At 39.9% G+C, this 22,736-nt stretch overlaps 1 protein-coding gene across 1 annotated transcript in view; it reads left to right on the top strand.

The window, feature by feature from the left end:
• The first annotated feature begins 318 nt into the window (after positions 1–318).
• Positions 319–22,736, top strand: part of Iqub (IQ motif and ubiquitin domain containing) — a 63,176-nt gene continuing 40,758 nt past the window's right edge. Inside the window, exons 1-6 of the mRNA XM_052172446.1 lie at positions 319–700; positions 2,388–2,522; positions 5,380–5,541; positions 5,631–5,803; positions 6,476–6,631; positions 11,432–11,642. Coding sequence (XP_052028406.1) covers positions 319–700; positions 2,388–2,522; positions 5,380–5,541; positions 5,631–5,803; positions 6,476–6,631; positions 11,432–11,642 — 1,219 coding nt within the window. The remainder of the gene's footprint in view (positions 701–2,387; positions 2,523–5,379; positions 5,542–5,630; positions 5,804–6,475; positions 6,632–11,431; positions 11,643–22,736) is intronic.

Below are 22,736 nucleotides of genomic sequence, written 5' to 3'. Positions count from 1 at the left end.
GTACCCTGGTGACTTCCCACTGGGTTCTATCATTTAAAGGCCTGTCACTACCTTGTAGAATCTGAGAGCTTCATCTGCACATGTTCATGGGTACCACAAGTGTGGCTGGTGTTCTTGGATGGCAGAAGAGATCATCAGATGCCCTAGAACTGCAGCTTCAGGCCTTTCCAAGCCACACCTGTGGTGTGCTGGAAACCAAACCTAGGTCTCCTCTGCCTGGTCAGCAAGTGGTCTCAACCACAGAGCTTACCTGTCCAGTCCCAGTGAAGAAGCACTTAAATATGTAGTAACTTTAATTATTTGTCTTAATTTAGAAAAATGTCTGATACAGAGGAGAATGTCGCTGACACCACAGCCGACAGTGAAGTGGCTGGTGAAGTCATCAATATTCCTCGTCCTTCAGATGAAGCAGAAGGGTCAGATATAACACCAGAGCAGGAATATGAAATGGAGGAATTGACCACCGAGAGCGAGGAGACAATTGAGAGGCAAAGCGAACTCAGTGGTTCCACCCCAAAATCCTATGACTCCAAACCCAGGGAAGAGGTCATATCCCTTGGAAGTGCCACAGAATCTCAGGACCAAGATGACAAACTTCAAGAATACCAGAGACCAGAAGATGATGAGTTGTCATTTCTGCATAAAATAAAAGCTATAAAGGAGACTTTGCAGACATCAGTGAGAGAGTCTTTAGCAACAGGTATCTGTTTTTATTTCTTTGTTTCAAAGAGTAGTTTTTGTTTCATTTGAACTTCAATGGAAAAGTTTACAAATTCAATTTAATTCTCTGTCTCTGTCTGTCTCTGTCTGTCTGTCTGTCTGTCTGTCTCTCTCTCTCTCTCCCTCCCTGTGTGTGTGTATGTGTGTGTGTGTGTGTGTGTGTGTGTGTGTATTTCAAATAGAGTAAGTAGGAGCAAGTTTTGAATACAACTGAATTTTCTAGCTTGTGGATTTGGAGTTAATTATTGTGCATAGCTAGCAAGATATAGTGTGTTTAGTGTGGAGCTGGAGCTCAGCTCCTCCTTTGTGTTTGGTATTCTCTTAAATAACATGCTGTTTTTACATGGTTGGGTTTTCTTTTTCTTGTTTTGTTTTTTGTTTGTTTGTTTTGCTTTGTTTTGTGTTTGTCTGCCTGGTACAGACTGTATATACAGCTCAGGAAAGCACATTTTGGTTTTCACTGTAGGTCAGCTTTGATGACATACAGAGAGCAATGTGGACCCCATTGTCGCGGCTTGAGAACGTGTTGGGGGTGGGGCAGCTGCTCACTGCTCCTTTTCTTCTTTGCCAGTGAATACCTATGACAAAAAGAACTTGGGATCTGATGTGACAGCAGTAGCAGTATCAGCAGGAAGGGGACAGAGGGACCTCCACAGTGTCATCCTGAGCACAGATGGGTCCCCTTAATCTGTTATAAGGACTCAACTTAAGCCAAACTAGGATTTGTAACTTCAACACACAAAGCAGTTTCAGAACAAGTCAAGATGGTGCAGAGCTGGAGACTTTACTAAAAATATTATACTCCCGACTTTAAACATGAAGGTTAAAAGAAAGAGAGAAACTCAGGGCGAAACCAAGCTACACCTGAGTGTGCAGGCGTGGGCTCTGGGAATAAAGTCATAATTAATTGTCTTACCATTTGCCCATATATACTATTTTTTGTGGTTTTCAAGCAACATCTAAAAAGGTTGCAAAGGAACATGTATTTCCTTCTCTCTCTCTCTTTTGATCAGTTAGATTATAGAAAGGCTCCAGAGATGCCTTGAATGGAATGATATAGTCTGATAAAGTAGAATCAGGAGCTGGTAGGATTATATAACGGGACTCAGTATATGTCTGTTCTTTGTATATGGGATTTCTGGTGAGATTCCTAGAGGACTTCAGGCAGAGAGCCAAGCTGGGAGAAAGGTTGTGACTGTGCCAGAATCCTTGCTTCTCCCCAGAGAGTGGTGGCAATCGGACGGGCGAGGGGTCCTTTTCCTTCCCACTTCCCTATGGTTTCCCCTATCTTTCTATTCCACCTCAACAACAGCCGTTTATTTTTATAAGATGTAGCTCTGGAATATAGAGAAGGCAGCTCAGATAATCCCTGCATGCTGTGTCGGCACAAGGTGCAGGGCAAGAGGTGAAGGGAGGCAGTCTCACCAGACAGAGCTCAGTAGCTCCTTATTTATTTCCTCCATGTGAGTTTGTGGTGCCATTTTGAGAATCAGTAATTCTTGATTTTGTAATTTGTAACAAACACATAGTGATTTGATAATGATGATGATAATAATAATAATAATAATAATAATAATAATAATTCTATGCATTGCTATTCCCTTTCTAGATATAAGTTGCTGACTCTTACTGTATTTGATGATGATTTTTTCTCTTTTTGTTTACAGTAAAAATTGTACTCATTCCTGCAGGCCAGGAAATTATAATGCCTTTTAGAGTCGATGCTCCATTTAGATTCCTCAAGGAACATTTTGCACACCTATTACGTATCCCACATTATGTATTGCAAATAACACATGCAGGTAAGTTTAAAGGCTAATGAGTTCATCAAGACTGTCCTGGCTTTAACTTGTAAATCACCAAAGATCCTTGATTTTAAAACTATCCTAATATTTACTGTTTCAGCGCAATATTGTGGTAGCACATCAGTTCGTTTAACACATTTTCATGACTATATGTCTTATTCTGTATCCTTTGGATATCAGTGAACATTCTCAGAATTGTGTCCTCAAGTCATTTACAGACTAGCATGGAAGAAGTGCATGGGGTACCAATGTATCATGGAGATGCTTTCCTGGCAATAGCCACCTAAACTTGAAGTTTACCGAGGAAGGAACCTGGGTGGCTACAAAATGTTTCAGTCAATAAAAGTGGTATTGGAATAAATCCCAAAGGGATGGGGGAATTTGGTACTATAGGAAAGTAGCAAGAAGTTTTGCATGTGTGGAGGGGAAATGAGATTGAACCACAATGGGTGAGGAAGACAAACCCATAGGGCATAAACAAAGACTGTTTCTGAGTGTTCTATACAGTAAGGCAATTCTCCCACTTACTTACATTTTGCAAATGTTGCTGAGAACCTCTGTTTACGTCACTCAGCCTTATGCTGTAATTAGATAACGGTAGTCTACCAGGTTAGCATAGCTGATACATTTATGTAGGACACATATGAACCAATCCTAATGTTTTAATTAAAATTGTTTTTGTGACTTGGCTTATGAAGATGTTATACATAGATTCCAAAGAACAGGGTAGTTCTAAATGAAATTCTAAGAATCTGAGGGGTGGAATGATGGCACAGCAGGTCAAGATATTTTAAATTTCACAACTTGAGTTCTATCCCCGGATCACACGGTGGAAGGACTGACTCCTTCAAGCTGTTGACTGACTATCGCTCCTGTGCCATGACTTGCACACACGCACATGCACACACACACACAAACACACTAAATAAGTGAATAAAATGCAATAAAAAGCTTTAAACCCTATGTCTTAGTCAGGGTTTCTATTCCTGCACAAACATCACGACCAAGAAGCAAGTTGGGGAGGAAAGGGTTTATTGAGCTTATACTTCCACGTTGCAGTTCATCACTAAAGGAAGTCAGGACTGGAACTCAAGTAGGTCAGGAAGCAGGAGCTGATGCAGAGGCCAGGGAGGGATGTTTCTCACTGGCTTGCTTCCCCTGGCTTGCTCAGCCTGCTTTCTTATAAAACCCAAGAGCACCAGCCCAAAGGTGGTACCACCCACAAGGGGCCCTCCCCACTTGATCACTAATTGAGAAAATGCCCCACAGCTGGATCTCATGGAGGCACTTCCCCAACTAAAGCTTCTTTCTCTGTGATAACTCCAGCCTGTGTCAAGTTGACACACGAAACCAGCCAGTACACCTTATAAGAGTGAATGAACTCCAAACTTTAAGATGTATTGTATTGCCAGTTAAAGGTTGGTGGAGCAACCCAGGCTGAGCTATACAGTGACTATCAACAAAAATGCTAACAGTGGGCTGGAGAGATGGCTCAGTGGTTAAGAGTGCTGACTGCTCTTCCGAAGATCCTGAGTTCAAATCCTAGCAACCACATGGTGGCTCACAACCATGAGATCTGATGCCCTCTTCCGCAGTGTCTGAAGATAGCTACAGAGTACTTACATATAATAAATAAATACATCTTTAAAAAAATGGTAACAGTGATTGAAACAGTTGTCACATTGTGTCTGTAAGCCTGTGAGTACATCTCTAATATATTCTGCTGATTTCAACAACCCTTTTGAGGGAGATACTATTGCCAACTCACTGGAAAGTAAACTCAGGGAACCTTTCTAATGTCTGTGCTAGTAAGTGGCAGAGTTTGAACCTTATGACATCAAAGAGGAAGTTGAAATATGGCGCATTTATTAAAAAATGAGGGTTAAAATTGGAGGCTGTAAAGCGCGTAGAGATCCAGTAGAGGATGGAGACTCTGAAGAACAGAGGCTCTATTCTCAGCGTTTTATCTCCAGCCATTCTTCTTTATAGTTACTACTGTAGTAACCACTGGGTACCAAGTGAGTGTCAGCACCGAGCCGAGAAATGTGAGCTTCTATGCCAACCGAGATCCTTCAAGACAGGTGCTTGCTTTAGTCCAGCTGTAGCCCAAGCTCAATAGTCTGTGTCCGCTCTGGAGAAGAACACAGAGATGAGGCAGGCTCATGAAATGCGTGTCTAGTGTGTCCTCCCGACTGGACTACACCCGACCGAGAAGGTCTTTGGATTGGGAGCCCTTGCCAGAGCAGTCATGTTGCTGGATTAAAATCCCTCTGTGTTTATTGTTTTCTTTAATTAATTTGTAACCACATGGGTATTTATGATAGCATGATGCTTCAACAAGTTATAATAATGAATTGATGAAAGCAAGGTAATAGAAATTTCAATCTATTTTCCAGTTATATGTAAACTATTTTAAATTGTTTTTAGCTATAGTTACTATCTTGTGGACTTGTCTGTATTACCAAGGTACAGTATGACGTAGAAACCATTAATATTACATTTAGTAATCCACCGACATGTAGAAACAGGTAGCATTGTTATTTCCCATTTCCTTAAAATAGGAACATCTGGTTGATCACTGCATATAATGGTGGCTCTAGCTAACAACAGCAGGCATTATATGCTTGAAAATTACTAATACAGTAAAATCGAAGTATTCTCATCAAAGAAGGTAAGTGCATTAGAAAGACTTTGTTAGCTTTATTTAACCATTTCACGACATGGACATATGTTGATTGAAACATCATTTTTTTTATACATTTAAACATACAGAACTCTCTCAATTTAAAACAAAGAATAAACAGAATTTTCCATTTCTTTGCCCTAAAACAGCCTAACGTTTTCATTTTCTTAGGAATCATTGTTGGGAACAACGAGTCTCTAATACAATACGGAATTAAACCGCAAGAAATTGTTCAAGTGGAGGTGTTTTCCACACATCCCGACCAATATCCAGTCAAACGAATCGAGGGCCTGAGCGAGGGCTCCCAGATCATAACGGTCACCATACAGACCAGTGAGTCCTTACCATCTGCTAGACCAAGTGTCTTAGTGTGGCCCTGGGCTGAGCGTCTCTTCAGTCTTGGCTTTCCTCTCTCTCCTTAGGCATCGACCGCTATGAGGAGGTAGCGGTTGAGATAATCAAATCTGACTTCCACAAGCCATTTCTTGGTGGATTTAGACATAAAATAACAGGGCTAGAGTATCACAACGCTGGAACACAAACCGTACCTAAAAAGATTCCCGAAAAAGACAATCTGTTCTGTAGGGACACCCAGGTAATATTTGTATTTTCCTGTTTATGTGTGTGGCAGTAGTGTACTGGCTGATCCCCTCGAATTTCATCTTAACTATGCCCCAATCTGCACAGCTTTGGGATTGGCCTTACTTGGGTGACAGGTAATGAAGAGATGGTGGACAAGCTGAGATCTGTTGAGTCTTGTGCTCTGATGGAGACGTCCCAGTGGTCCCAATACTCGGTACACTTGTTATACACCACTGGATGTGGAAGGCAGAGGTTTACTTATTATATACAACTGAATAAGGAGGCGACTCATCTCCTAGGGGGGACATCTAGGGGAACAGTTTGAGGCTGCAGCCATCTGAGAGGAGGAAGCTGGGAGCGATGTTTTCTCCACACATTGTCAGCTTCCTTACTTTGACCAATGGGAGGCTTTGCTGTTGCTCCGAGGCTGACCTGGGGGAGCCTGACCATTCCCATGATGGGAGGGAGGCACTGGGGTCCACGCCCCAGCCACGACTGGGCTATGCTATACATTCACTCAGGAGGACATCCACTCCCCATGTAAATAATACCTCGGCAACTAAGATAATGAAGTAATAATGCAAATATGTAAAAAAAAAAACCTCTCCACTTGCTGATGCTTGTAAGATTTTCTTTACTATAGAAATTACGTAGTAGGTGCTTATTCTTAATGTTTTCATTTCAGACAGTTTTTCAGAGAAAAAAGCTACAACAAACTACAAATACAACCTCCACCCAGATGACTAAAATTGGTGTGTACGTATCAAACATGACTGATAAACTGCTCAAGCCAGGAAATTACTTTTCAGCAGCAGAGTACCACGCCCGAAGGTTGAATGCGGTAAGAAAGTCTTCACTGGGGTCGAACACTGAAAATTAGATGCATATGTCAATTGTTCTCTGGAATTTTCCCTAAGCTGTGGCAGCCTGAGGAAGAGCAGCATATGTGTGAGTTGCACTCTATTGCTACCAAAGGCAATCAATCATGCTGAATATCCTTCTAAAGAAATCACCAGAACTAAAAACCATACTAATTCTTTCTGTTCCCTAACAAATCTCCTCAGATGTTTTTGAGTAGCCTCTGGCCATTATGAGACTTCTCAATACTTCAATCCCTTACCTTTAGGCCAGTCTAGTCATATGGGGACTTCCCCAACTTGCTGAAGTAAAGAGGACAAGGCAGTTTGTATTCTCTTATAAACATGCAATTTCTTCAATTTTTTTTATTATTTTTAATTTTTTTATTGTTTGGATGATTTTTTTCACCATTTCCAACCTAATTGATCTCTTACAGATAAATTACAATAGTATATATCTATCATCTACCATCATTTGGATGTGAGTAAAAGTGACCTGAAAGCAGTAATATATATATTATATATCATATATCACATATCACATATCATATATCATCACATATCACATATCGTATATCACATATCATATATCACATATCATATATTGTATGCTATATGCTATACATTACATATTACATTTTACATGTTATATATTATATTATGTATTATGTATTATATATTATGTATCATGTATCATGTGTCATGTATTATGTATTATGTATCATTGTATATCATATATCTCATATCTCATATCTCATTTATCTCATATATATCACATATATGTCGTATATCACATATATATCACAGATATCACAGATATCACAGATATATCAATCATATATATCATATATATTGATATCAATCATATCACATATCACATATATCACATATCACATATATCACATATCACATATATCATATATCACATATACATCATACATCACATATCACATATCACATTTCATATATCATAATACACACACACACACACACACACACATGTGCACGTGTTCTGAAGCCAGGTTTTTTTCTAGCTGAATCAGATTAAGATATTCAGCAATGAACATGGAATACAAAAACCTACTCTTTGCCCCTATGGAAACCCTATCAGGGCCACTTCTGGGCTAGCTGACTACCTGACTGTATCAGTGCCAGCTATGTCAACCTTATGAGTTTTTTGACTTTTTAGACTAAACTAGGGAAAAGTTAGAGTTGCACAGATTGTTGAGAAACTGAAGTGATGTTCTCTTGGCATTGTCAGCACACAAAAAAGCTGTTTGGGAATGGGCCAGCATCAACTGCGGACCAGACAAGGGTCCAGCTTCCTCCTGAACAAAGCGAGAAGAGTTGTGAAATGCGCCCATTCTCTGAAGATTAGCACCTCGGTTATAAAGCAAGACTGTGTTTCTTTGTTAGAGCGTTAGATCCTCCAGGCAGCAGTCTGATGTTTCATTCTCATTCATCTCCTTTCAAACAGCAAAGCTCTTGACAGTTTATGATTTTAGAGAGAGAACAAAGTTTCTCAGTGAGGAAGGGAGCAGTAGTCATTCAAAGAGAGTGGTTGCAACATAACATCTTGACAGTACAGAGAGTCCTCAGAAGAAAGACTCTGCTTTTAGTCTGTAGCTGGCTTCATTAGTGCCATTAGGTTGCTAGCCCTTGTTTTTTTTTCTTTTTAAATTGTATTTTACTTTTGAGATTACAGTATCAGTATGTTTCTCCCTTCCCTTTCTTCTCTCCAAACCTTCCTATATACCTCTTCCTGCTCTTCTTCAAATTCATGGCCTCTTTTCTCACTGATTGTTATATATGTATGTACACACACACACACACACACACACACACACACACACGTACGTACGTACGTGCATGTACTAATGTCTGTGTGTGTTGTCCGGATCATATAATACTGCTTGTTAAGTATGTTTTAATTTTAGTGCTGACCATTTATCACTTGACAACCAATTTGTGTGCCTTCTTTTTCCCCTGGGGAAGGCCACTTCTCTTGTTCCCAGCTTTCCTCAATTGCCTATAGTTCTTTATGTAGGGTTGAGGCCTTTTGGACTTTTCCCCATCTGTATAAATTGACTACATGACCACTAGTGGTGTGATTAAGGGCAAGATTTTATCATGGATATGCGGGAGGAAGCAACACAGGCATCTGGAAGAGTCCAGAGAAGGGAGAGAGAAGGTAGTAGACTGAACATAGTCAGCGGACAAGACCTGGCCAAGAGAGAAGCAAGAACAGAGCAGAGAGGCAGAAAGAAGAGTGAGATATGAAGACAATGAGAGGCCCAAGTGTGAGTGCACAGCAGAGATAGTGGGGTTAGAGGAATGGGCAGCTGCCAATGAGGGAGGGAAGCCCACGGACTTTAGACATTTAGGAAAGGGAGGAGGTTTTGTCATTGATTGGTTGTAGATTCTTCTTCAGTGACTGTGACTTCAGTAGCACTGGCTAGTTAGCTAGGTTTCCAGTATCAGGCCTGTTCATGTTGACAATGTCTTAAGTCCAATTATAGAGCTGCTGGTTACCACTGTGTGTGTGTGTGTGTGTGTGTGTGTGTGTGTGTGCCATTACTGCACTCCTAATGTTACCATACTATGCCTGTCATTGATGTGATTCATATGTCATATCTGGGTAGGACATTTGGTTAACGTCCCTCCTTTAGAAGCTTGTATGGTGCCTTCTGACACCATGAAAGCTAGTCCCCAGAGAGACAGCCTTCAGGTGAGTTCCAACTCAGGGATCTTTGGGTCCTCTTTATGAAGTGTATAGTCTCTTCAGCAACAGAGATCTACTGCCTACCTCCTGATCATAACCAACGGCAATAGCAACTAGAAAGGATCATATTGACTGAGGTAACTCAGACCCAGAAAGACGAATGTTGCATGCTCTCTTTCATTGGAGACTCCTAGCTCCAAGTCACTAAGTGGAAGTTCATAGCCTATAGTAACTGTGGAAACCAGGGGAATGAAATGGGACCATTGCCAAGATCATGTGGATGGGGAGCAACAGAATGGGGACTATCAGGGCACAGTTGATCTGCTCAGGGAAATGACAAAGTGGGAAGTCTTTTGGAGGGAGAGAGAAGAGCTAAGCAGAGAAGAATGAGGGTAAGGAGGAGGAAAAGGCTAAAAGTGATGCAAAGGGGAAGGGGGACAAAGAGGAGGCTCCCTAGGGAGGGTGGAGGGAGAAGGGACACAGGTGAAGGGATAATATGAATGCCTGAAAAAGTCACAACTAACCACTTCATTGGCCATTTACCAAAAAGCTATAATGCATGCAATTCTATGAGTAAATATGCATTTATAATTTTAATGAATTTTTCTACTCTGCACTGATAATGCTCCCTCCAAGAGCCACAGACCACTGAACAACCATTCCCCTCCAATACCAGATATGAGAAGCCTTCTTTTGAGTTGTTGACCAAGGCTGTCCAATAGGCTCTCAAAACATGCAGCCTGTTGACACCGTCCTGGTTTCTTATGTGAGAACAGAAAAGCTGTTGTACTATTTAAAACGCATTTTTTACAGTCTTCATTCCTTTAGCAAATTCAAAATCACCCCATGCTAATACATATCCTACATATTTATTTATTTTTTATTTTTGAAATGTATTTGTTCTTTTAATATTGGCTGTTTTACACTGACATCTTTCCCTTTACTCTAAAGACGTTAACTATGTCTAGTTTGGTCTTATTTTTATAGTGTTTCACATTAGTAAAGTAGTTCAGAAGCTTTAGCTTTAGAATCTAGTGGAGAGCTTGTTGCTGTGTTGGGCGCTGGCTCCTTAGCACCTCTGGGGTGGCACCTGGGAATTCACACTGGTGGAAGTTTCCAGATAACCACTGATGTTGTTAGTCTAGGCTCTATTCTGCTATCTGCTTTTACAAGTAATTCTCTCCACAAAGGTACACTGTTCTTGCTGTTCCACTAGGGGCCTTCTCTCTTTTTTTGGCTCTTTCAAAATGATCAATTATTCTTTGGTGTATACTCAAAGGAAATTCTGATGTGGTTAATAGATTAAAGCAGAGACTATTTTTCCACTTGTGCTGAAAGGTTAATTTTTCTGATGACATTGCATCTCTCACAATGTCATGTAACTGTAGGGAAAAATCATATTTCATATTCATGGAGACCATGGAGACTTCACTGGGTAGACTATATCTAGTGCAAGTCTACACAGGGCAAGGTCTACACAGTGGAAAATTTTACGTCCTGCTTCCAAATAAAATAATGATCTACAGTTAGAGCCTCTTACCTGTTTTTGGTGATACACAGGTATCATACACATACAAAGGTGTACCTCCTTGCTATGTGTTTAGAAAATACAATTCTATTGTAAATCTGTGTTTAAACTCATAGCCACTCCATAAGCTAGAGACATTTAAGATTTCTGACTGCTGTAATGTTTACTGAACAACCCTTGGGCTAAACACTTTCTATGCCTATTGTAGAGACAATAGGTAGTTACTTACCCAAAGCCAGACAGGGAGGAAAAGCAGAAGGAAAATTTACACCGAGCTTCCCTTTAGAGTCTGTGCTCTTACACACATACAAATAATCTAATAGTAATGTATGGCTAGATTTCAAAGCCAAAAATAGTGTCTCATTATTTATAGTTTTATATTATTGTACATAATAATGTCTCTGAAAGAAATAAAGCCAGACTGCTAGTGTTATTCTGTTGTAGAATTTGGACTGAAACAGTCCTTTCTACCTTGCTTTATGTTTTGGTCAACAAGTCAGTGACAGCTTCTGTTTCCTTTTGCCTTACACACAGGTGATAGTGATACAGACGGCCTACAGGCGATGGCATGCTAAGCGCTATGTAGACAGCTTAAGGGAACAAAAGAAATTGAGGTTGGAGTGGGAAGAGGAGCAAGAACTCCTGAAGATTCAAGAGAAGGAAGAATGGATACGTATGGACTACTACCGGAGGCACAACCCTAAAACAACCGAAGACTTTGAGCTCCTCTACAATGCTCTAGAACGTAAGTGCCACAGGAGTTTTGAAGCGTGGACAGGCTTGATGGGAACAAAAGAAAGACACCGTTGTTGTAGTGATTGTTGTAAGAAGTTGTCTTAGGGACAACTCAGTTAGAAATATCTATAAAATTACATATAGAAGTATATATGTATATTTATATACATATGTAAGTATATATTTAAATACATAACACACAAATAATATGTAATACACACATATGTATGTATATATATACACACACATACACACCACATACACATACATACATACATATATGGCTGCTCTGGGATACACTATGTAGACTAGACTGGCCTCTGAGATCTGTCTGCCTCTGTACTATGATTAAAAACACGCTCCATCTCACCCAGCAAATGTGTTATATTTGAGGTGGGGATTAAGAATGAAATAGAATTGGAAGTGCCTTAAATAACAGCAGTGTGTGTGTGGCTGTGAGAACCGTGGAGTCTTAGAATACCGATGCTTCCCATGCTTCAGCCATGTAAGGTAAAATGCTCGCACCTCTAATCTTCTGACACTTTGAGCAGCTTGTGAATTCAGAGCCGAGCTGTTTAATCCTTCAATCCCACATTCTGTCTGATTGTGTCCTTTAGCAATAACCCCTTAACCCTCAACAGCAGCAGCAGCAGCAGCAGCAGCAGCAGCAGCAGCAGCAGCAGCAGCAACAACAACAACAATTTTACCTTATTTCCGCTATCGAGTGTGTGTTAGTTATAGACAAAGGCAAAGGTTTCCTTACTTCCAGTGTTAGGACCAGCATCACCTACTCACAGGCTTTTGCGCCAGACAACATGATCAAAGACAGGGCATAAGGAAAGGGCATCAAGGAGAGGGGTGTGGTATCTACTGCCCTGAGTGAAGAGCTCATGGCCTTCTTAAGTAAGCTCATAGGTTGAACACAAGCAAGACAAGCCCCATTACTCCCCGCCCTCCTTAGAGTCCGGGTACTCAGGCCAACATTCCTCAGCTGTCAGCATTCATGGGGATTCGTAGTGAAATCAGCTCTGCCGCACTGCTGTTGGCATCTGGTGGTCCCCCGCGGCACCCAGTGTGTCCGTGCAGACCTCCCGATGTGCTGGTTACTACAGTCTTTCTGTCCCTTCTTCCATGAGGCTCCCTGTGATGTAGATGTGTCTACTGGAACTGGACCCCCCATGATCCTTGATGTCTGCATCATGTCTGGTTGTGGTTTTCTGCGGTGGTCTCCACTTCCTTTAAGAGGGGCGTCTTGGATGGACACAGTAGCTGTTCTTATCTGCTTTTGTGGTTACTACCTGCTGTATGAGGATCAATTTTTTAAAAAGGTTTATTTATTTTGTGCATATAAGCACACTGTAGCTGTCTTCAGACACATCAGAAGAAGGCCTTGGATCCATTACAGATGGTTCTGAGCCACCAGGTGGTTGCTGGGAATTGAACTCATGACCTCTGGAAAAGTCAGTGCTCTTATCCGCTGAGCCATCTCTCCAGCCCAAGGGTCAATCCTTAAATTGATGATTCAGTAGAGAAGATTGGTGGTCATGTTTTGTTTTAAATCCTATAATCATAAGACTAATGTTCTATTATAGCAGGAATATATGAGAATAATGTTTCAAATTACATGAGTTAGCTAAAGATGTTACCACTATTTTGTCATGTTGATGGACATTTGTGAAAAATATCAGGAAATACCACATCCTGCCTTGTTAATAATGTTATATAGTACAAATTGCTCACATCTTGAAAACTTCAGTTTCTCTAATTCTGAATAGAATACACTAAATATCATTCAATAAAGTGAAAAACACAGAATATAACATTTATGGAAATACATGTGTGAGTTCCTCTTCTGTAGTGACTAATCTTAACCTAACCTGCGTTTTATGTATGACTATACAAGAATTGTATAGAGAAAATGAAAATAAATAGAAAATTTTTACATAGGAAATTTATGTCAGTTTTTACACTTTAGAATTATGAATGAAAAGATTTAGAATAATTAAACAGGTTCCAGGAATTGTTTCTCAATATCTGCTTACATGATAAGCGTTTCTTGCCACAATTCAATTTAATACAAATTTTTCATTCCATTTCCCTAACTGTGCCTTGTAACTGCTGCCCTCTGGTGGCTCATTGCAACAATTGCATGCCTCGAACTGCAATTCATAAATTAAAAAAAAAATGTTCTTCATCATACTAAGTGAGGTAACCCAGTCTCAAAAGATCAGTCATGGTATGCACTCACTAAAAAGGGGATATTAGCCTGGAAAACTGGAATACCCAAAACATAATCCACACATCAAATGAGGTACAAGAAAAATGGAGGAGTGGTCCCTGGTTCTGGAAAGACTCAGTGTAGTAGTATAAGGCAAAACCAGAACAGGGAAGTGGGAAGGGGTGGGTGGGAGAACAGGGGGAGGGAAGGGGGCTTATGTGACTTTCGGGGAGTGGGGGTCCAGAAAAGGGAAAATCATTTGAAATGTAAACAAAAATATATCGAATAAAAAAAACACTCTTAATTATTATGATGCCAAAATGTTGGTAAAAATCAGTTTTACCCAAAGTTCACTCACAATATTTCACTTTATCATACTAACTTTAAAGAAGATGGAAATTTCCCTAATTTTTGCAAGAATAACTTACCTCATTCCACAATTCTAGTTCTTGTTCTGGCTGTAATCTTTGAGGTGATATTGGCACACCTAAAAATAAAATTTTGAATTTACATTAATGTTATTATATTATGTTTTTTCAAAAAAATGTTCTTTTTAAAAGACGCCTTCCCTCAGAAATAAAAGTAAAATAATAGTTATTTAAAATAATAAACATTATCAGTTAATGTACATCAGACAAGATTGTCTCCAGCTGATTCTTGACATTTGTGTTCTTTTTATAGCAGTGTGGCAGGGCTGATTTTTACAAACTTGAATTTCCATGGATGCCAACAGCTAAAGAACATTGGTTTGAGTACCCGCATTCTTTTTTTTAAACATAATACTTTTATTGATTATTTTGGAATTTTATATAATGTGCTTTGATTACAAAAAAGTAGAATTATTCAGAATGATTTTCATGTCTGTCTTTTAAACTTCAATATTATCGTTTGAGATCTGTATGTGTTATCACATGTGATTCAGGATTTCATCCTCATTTCTTTAGAGTGTGCCACTGCTGAAAAGGGCCACAGTCATTTATTTTTTAAAGCAATAACAATAATATATAATATCCAATAACATAACAAGTAACAAATCAACAAAAAAGCAAAATATCAACCAAAACTCTAACAGTGAATTATTTGAGCCAGAGTTCTCTCACTGTGCTTTCAGCAACAGAGACTTACAGCCTGTTTCTTCTCTTGGACCCGTGGTGTCAGGGCAGTCACCTCAGTTCTCTCCCAAGGGGTGTTGTTTGTACAGGAAAGGAAATAACATCCTGAACTGGCTGGCTCACTGGCTAGGTATTTAGTGCCTTTTCAACTTGAGGAATTGAATTACGTGGAAGATGATTCATCCAAGGAATTTTGGGGCTGTTGAGGATGGAGCTCAGCAGGGGCTTCCTGAAGGGCCACCATCATTTTATCAGTTTCACTGTGGATTTGTACCCAGACTCTGTTCTATAAGTAGTGACCTTGGTTGAAGAAACCAAGTGTGCATTTCTCTTGGGCATAAAACCTCAGAGTGGAGAGTCTAGTTCACAAGACATGCATTTTTCAGCCTTAGAGGGCTGATAGACAGCCTTCCAAAGATCCTGCCAGTTTGTACTTTCAAAGAACATATAAACTTTAATTACACCACTAGCCTTTGCAATCTCAGGCATTTCTGTTTTCTTCCTCATTGTGCTTCTTCTGAAGGATACACAGCACTGTCGCCCTGACTTATTCTTGACTGAGAGAGCCCAAGAGCTTGGATATCAGGATATCAGAGTCAGTGTAAGACAGTCTCTCTCTCCCCTCCTAAGGAATTTAGAGAAGAAATAAATTGAGAACTAATCCTTGGCCCATGGACCACTCAATAAGATCAAAGAAATGAAAAGGAAGGAAAGATAAGAGGAGGCTAGTAAAAGTGTTTTTTATTTTTTATTTCTTAAAAGTGCATCATTACTTTGAAGTAGTTTCCAAGAGGATTGTGAGAGGTTTTCCAAGGGAGCCTTCTTGGGGGTCTTTGAAATAAGCTCTTTTGGTTTGAAGAACACAGAGGATGTGGTGGTAACCCTTGTCCTGGAAGGTTGGTGTCTGACTGCATGCGACGCAGGATGCTAGGGATTTGGAAGAGAAGATTGCCTGGATACGACTCCCAGGGTATTTTGAGCAGAAGCCCACAGTTGCCTGTGAAACCATACAGGAGCGCGTCCTCCCCTGTCTTGTACAATGGGTCAACTGGAGTAATCATGGGATTTTGTTGGGAAGAGGCTCAACTCTAACTGGCAGCACCCTTAGAAGTAGTTTACCTGGAGTTTAGGCATCTCTTTCTGGGCCAGTAGACTTGGAGAGTGTGGATGTTTCGCTAAAGTGCTCCAGGCTAAGAATCATCAGGTCAGGCTGGAGAGGCTAAGCAAACAATGCACATTTTCACCCTTCTCCTAAACACTGGGCGAAGAGAAACAGCCTGGAGTCGAGAGGTTAGGAGAGCAGAGCTACAGAGGCATCTATCCTTTCCCCAAACCTCCTCTGTGGGCTCTGTCCCTCACACCTTTGACCTGTTTCCTCTGGACCGAAACAGTCCTGCTACTGTAGCAGGAAGGTTCAGGAGGTTCACGAAACTCACCAGAAACCTACATTCCTGCAGCTCCTCCCCGAGGCCATATAAGCAGGGTGTTATAATCATGAACAGTTGCTGGGGCAGAGGATGAGGCTCCTCTAGTGTATCCAACTTCCCATCCTGCAAGGGACATCCAGTTTCTGCGAGTGATCCCTCAGGGTGGCAGGACTTGTTGGTGATGCAGCTGGCTGCTCAGGTCACTCAGACCATAGGTAACTGTGATAACTAACTGATCCCCCAGATTGTACTTGGAGATACTAATTTCTTTGGTCTGTCATTGTCTTTGTACCCAGAATGTATAGGGATTTCCTAACAGCTTGCCTTTCATTCTTCTAGTGGTGTCTTTGCTAGATCGAATGTCTTCACCCAGGAGAAAATTCAATTTGTTTGTATATAGTTAGTGTACTTAGTGCCATATCTAAAATTTCTCTAAACTTGGGGCCACATAGCTTTTCTACTGTGCTTTCTTTGAAATTTTATAGCTTTGTGTTTTATGTTTGGATATATAATTCAATATGAAAAAAATATATGTAAGTTGAAGTTAATTTTTAAATGCTTTGGTCTTGAGCATCTGAGTTCTCTCTATATTTGTTGAAGATACAGTCTTGTCCTCATATCTTTGTTAATGCCTTACTCTTTGTCGGCTCCTAAAAGCAAGTATATAGGTTGTGTACCTTATGAACAATACACGGTGAAGGAGCCATTGCTTGTTTAGGCCTGATTCACAAAGGCTTCATCTAATTAGTGAGAGTTACTTTACCTAGTCATTTCCTGGAAACCCAAACTAAGACCAATGCCTTGAGGAGAGAAACTTCACTTGGGAGTTTTTGAGCACACACACACACACACACACACACACACACACCAACCACAGCCATAACCAGTTACTTGATTGTATGTGTATAGATCGATTTCTTGGCTGATTATTCCATCTCTGTCTCTTTCACTGACACAACAGTGTTGTGATTCTGAGCATAGTTGGTCTTGAAACTGAGTAATAAAAGTCTTCCCATAGTTCCTCTGTCCATTCTGGTTCCCATATTTACACTCAGGCTTTACAATCAGCTTTGTTATGTTAAAACAAAAACCGTGGCTGGGAGTGGACTTACATGTAATGTATAGATAAAGTGGAGTAACCCCCCCATCTTACAGTACTGAGCCTGTGCATCTTGTGTGTCTTTCCATTTGTTTCCATCTTTTTCTTTTATCAGTGTTTCGCCTTTCAACATACAAATCCTTCACACATTTTATTAACTCTTTCCTGATGCTTAATCGTTTTGGTATTATTTAAACAAATTCCCATAGCGCGAAATATTTAAAAAGCTCCATCTCACGTTACTGCTGGCCACTCTCTGCCCCAGAGATCTCGTGGCCTCCACAGGTAGCCCCATGGCTAGCCCCATGCAGCGGCCGCCCATCTCGCGGTTCTCCTGCTGCAGATTCTGCTCACATACCCAGCCCCGATAAAATCAAAATTCTAGAGGCTTGTGATTTATCATTCAGATTTATATTAGTAAATTCTCAACCCACAAAACGCCCGCACAATGAACTCAAAACTCAATTGATACAAACACAAGCAATACCCCTACATGGGGCAAACACACCCTACTGTTATTTAATCATCTAAGAAATCCCCAATACTTACGGCTCCCAGGACCGGAGGAGCGGTTCTGGCCCCTCATCCTCTCCTGTAGGTTCCTGCTTAGTTCTTCCTCTCCTTCCCTCCTTCTCCCTCTCTGTCTCAGTCCTCGGTTCTGAAATTCTCAGCCCACCTTCCGTTTCCACAGCCCAATCACCGGCCCTCACTTTATCTTGTACCTGCCCTCACCTGCATATAGACAGCGAGCCACAAATTCCAGTAGAAAGGGTGTAGTTTAGTGGCAAAGTGCTTGCCTAGGTTAAATTTCCAGCACTAGAAAAAGTAAATTTCCAGCACTGGAAAAAGTAAATTTAATTTAAAGCTGCAGGGATTTGTTTCTGCCATAGAGGAGCACACTGATCCCCATACATTAACCTTATATTCTCAGACTTCGTTAAACCCACTTACTAATTAGTTTTGGATACTTTTTTACTTTCTATATAGACAATTAGGAACTGTGCTAACTGTGGATAAAGGCGGTTGTTTCCTTTAGGAAGTTTAAAAGTTTTACTGTCTGAACTAGTTAGGACTGCAATGTGAATAACAATGAGAAGAAAGCCTATTTTCTAGTCCTAGAGTACTGGTTCACCCCATTATTTGCATGTGTGGAAATCAATTTGTTTGAATGCAACTTGCTTTCAGCTTTATTTTTTTCCCCTGAAGAACCTTTTCTCCATTGACACTGATTTGACTTTTTCTCGTTTATCAGAAATCAGTTACTTGCCTGCCTGCTTATGGCTCTGTCTGGAAGCATCTAGGACCCGATCGTGTTTCACTGAACCATTCGATAATCTTTACACCAATATCACACCGTCTTGGTTACTATAGTTTTGTGATTCTTGAAACTGGCTAGTATTCCTCTTGAGTGTTTTCCAAAGTAGGCTTGACTACACTAAATATTTTGCTTTTCTACATAATGTTTAGAATGAGTTTGTATTTTTTTTCTTTTTAAAAAAAAATCTTCTAGGAGTTTGAAATGGGAGCCATTTGCATCAGTGTAATGCTAGGCAGAATAAATGCAGTTTTTTACAATGAGCGTTACTTTACCATGGTGCAGTGTTCAGCATGGTCCTTTATTTGACTGAAGATATTCCTTACTGTAATGTCTGAGAAGTTTTTTCCCCGGGGGAGAGATGAACGCCGCCTTTTTGTTATTGGCCTTTTCAGCGTTCTAGCAATTACACAGCCTTTTCATGGTCCTCACATTCTTGTGGTAAACCATTCATTTACAATGTATCGCCTTTCTTATATTGTCGAAATTTGGTTAGGACTTTTATGTTGGTTTCTACAAGATACTGGTCTGTAGATTTTATTTCCCCTTTTTATTGTTATGCTATTATTTCATTGTCTGGATAATGCTGCATTCTTGTCTCTCCACTTTTTCAACTTCGTATAAGATTAGCATCTTGTTTTTAAAAAATGTTTCTAAGTTACCAGTGAGGGTACTGAGGCCTTGAGTTTTCTTTGTGGGAAAGCTTGAGATTCTAAATGTAATGTCTCCGATACATACAATCCTATTCATGGTATATGTTTGTTATGAATTGATCTTTGTTAGCTTGCAAAATTTAAGTAAGTTTATTTCACATATATTTATAAATATATTAACATAAAGATATTTTTGCTATTTTGTAGGATCTGTAATAATGCTCCAAACTCCTAATACCAGTAACTCCATCTTTATTCTTTGTTTCCTTAACAACTGGACTGTGAATTTACCAATTTTATTACTTTTTATTTGACTTCTCTCTTACATTTCCTTTGTTTTTATTATTGTAATTAACAATAATCTTTTATTATTATTTCCTCCATTCTGCTTTCTTTTGGCTTAATTTACCTCTTGTTTCCTCATCATATGGTGAACGTGGCAGTCAGTGTTCTGAGACCTGGATTCATTTCTGACAGAGGAGTTTGATGGTGTAGATGCCCTTCGTGACTGTTGCGTTGTCTACATGACAAGCCTACGATATGTCCAGGTTCAAAATACTTTGCAATTGCTTTTGTAATTTGCTTCTGACCCACTGATTATTTAGAAGCAGGCTGTTTACAGATTTTTTTCCTAGATTGTTGTTGCTGATTTCAAATTTTTTTTATGGACTACACTTCTCTATCACTTCAGTCCTAAATTTATTGAGGTTTGTTTTAGTGTAAAATAGATGTAATTTTGGAAAATGTTCTGTTGTACCTGAGAAGAATGTGTGTTCTGTTGTTATAGCTTGAAGAGATGGTTGGTAAATATCAGTCGCAACAATTTGGTTTAGAGTGTTGTGCAAATCAGTGTACTCACTAATTTCCCACTTACATATTTATCAGGTATCAGGAGAGAAGTATTTCAATCCTAAGCTTCTTTTTTGCTTTCTTTAAATTTCCTTTACAGTTAAATCAGATATTGCTTGACGAAATTTGAATCTCTTGTTAGATGCGGAAATACTTAGAATGTACTAATGCATATGCTAATGACAGAATTGAAAATTTATCATTATGAATTTCATTTCTTTCTCCTAACATTCTTTATTGTGTTAAACCTGGACTGATATCAATATATTCCTCTTTTCCTTCCCTCCTTTTCTCCGTCCCCTTCACTCCTCTCTCCCTGCTTCCCTTTCTCCTTTCTCTTTATCCCTCCCCAACCCTCCTCTGCTTTCTTCTGTTCAGATCCTCACCCTTTGTAATGTAAGCTAGATTAGAACTTGTGATCCTCCTGCCCATGTCAAGATTCCAAGTGAACTTCTCTATGCCCAGCTCTGGAGCACGATAAACCGTTCTGTATTCTGTGACTTTTTGATCTTTGTGTCTTCATTTGATATAATCTTTAAAACCTAGTCAGATGACCTGTGCCTTTTCATTGGAATGTTTGGATAATAATTTACATTTAATGTGCTATTGAGACAATCATATATATATTATATATATGGTTTCTTACTATTTCTTCTGTATTTATCCTTATTTTAAAGGTCCATTTAATTTAGATGTTCACCTGTTTACTGCTGTGCTTAAATTTACCCACCTTTATCTACTACTTTTATCCCTTTCCCTTTCTAGTTCCTCATTTGACAGTCTTGTTAGGTGTATATTGTCCCCTTTCAGGCCATTTGGCCTTCCAGTTTACACTAAGAAATTTAAAATACGGATATATGTAAACTGTCATGGAAGATAAACGATTTTAGCTCCTGAAATTTCTTTCTTAGAGATTACAAGTTCAAATAAGATGTTTCAGAGTGAATATAGTCATTTTAACTTGTATAAGAATATAAACTTAAGACACAAATCAACTTTATTATTTCCAATTAACCAACCAACCAAGGCCAATTAACCAGTTCCTTTGATATGCTTTTTCCTCAAAATTATTTGTAGTTACTGTCTTTCTTATCAGTTAAAATTGTGTTTCCCCCAAAATTCTGATGTTGACATCTGAATTCTTTGTACCTCAAGTGTGGTTTTATTTGGTGTCTTAAAAAAAAAAAGCACCAGATAAAGAAAAAAATTGATATATAAGCATGCCTTGATACATTAAGGACTGGCCTACCTATAAAAATATTGGATTAGTTCATCAGCAGAATGTAGCACAGGGCATTATTAGGAGAAATGGCCACCAGAAGAGAGGCTTCAGGAGCAAAGAAGGTTGCCCGCATTTTAACCTTAGGCTCATGGTCTCCAGAACTGTCGGAGAAATGGAACTCTGTTGCTTAACACAGGAGGCCCTGTGTGTGCCTTGTGGTGTCAGCCCCAGGAAACTAGCACAGCGTTTCAGTGTTCCTGACTGTCTTCATTATCATCTTCAGGGAGCGTATGTCATATGAAAGGGGAAGACTCCCTCCTGACTTCCACACTTCCCAACTTAGTACAGTTCAGAGGGCTCTGCCCTGTGACTTTCTACTATTCTTTGGTGGCTGGCACATTGTACCAATGTGTTTTACTATCTAATGGAGAGCTTTTTCTTTTAATTAAAATTATTTTTTATTAATCATTTTATTTGTTTACATTTTGAATGATATTCCCCCTTACTAGTTACGCTTCCACCACACCCCCATCCCATTCCCCCTTTTTCCTTTCCCCTTTGCCTATATGAGGGTGCTCCTCCACCCACTCCTGCCTCACCACCCTAGCATCCACCTATGCTGGGACATCAAGCCTACACAGGACCAAGTGTCTCCCCTCCTTATCTGATATTAGATAAGGCAATCAATCCTCTGCCACATTTGTATCTGGATCCATGGGTCCCTCCATGTATATACTCTTTAGTTGGTGATTTAGTCCCTGGGAGCTCTGGGTGGTCCAGTCAGATGATATTGTTCTTCCTACGGGGTTGCAATCCCCTTCAGCTCCTTCAGTCCTTCCCTAACTCTTCCATTGGAGGGGGGGGTCTGATGGTTGGCTGAGAGCATCTGCACCTGTATTGATCGGGTGCTGGTAGAACCTCTCAGGGAGCCTGACATACCAGGCTCCTGTCAGCAAGCGCTTCTTCACATCAGCAAATAGTGTGGGGGGTTTGGTGTCTGCAGATGGGATGAATCCCTAGATGGGGCAGTCTCTGCATGGCCTTTCCTTCAGTCTCTGTTCTTATTCATTATTTTCATTTCATTTCTTTTCTTTTTGTTTTGTTTTTTTGTTTTTCGGATTTGGGGGTGTAGCCCTGGAAGTCCTGGAACTCACTCTGTAGACCAGGCTGGCCTCAAACTCAGAAATCCGCCTACCTCTGCCTCCCAGA

This window comes from Apodemus sylvaticus, chromosome 2 (genome assembly GCF_947179515.1).
Source record: "Apodemus sylvaticus chromosome 2, mApoSyl1.1, whole genome shotgun sequence".
NCBI classification, from domain to species: Eukaryota; Metazoa; Chordata; class Mammalia; order Rodentia; family Muridae; genus Apodemus; species Apodemus sylvaticus.
This window is presented reverse-complemented; position numbering and strand designations above follow the sequence as displayed.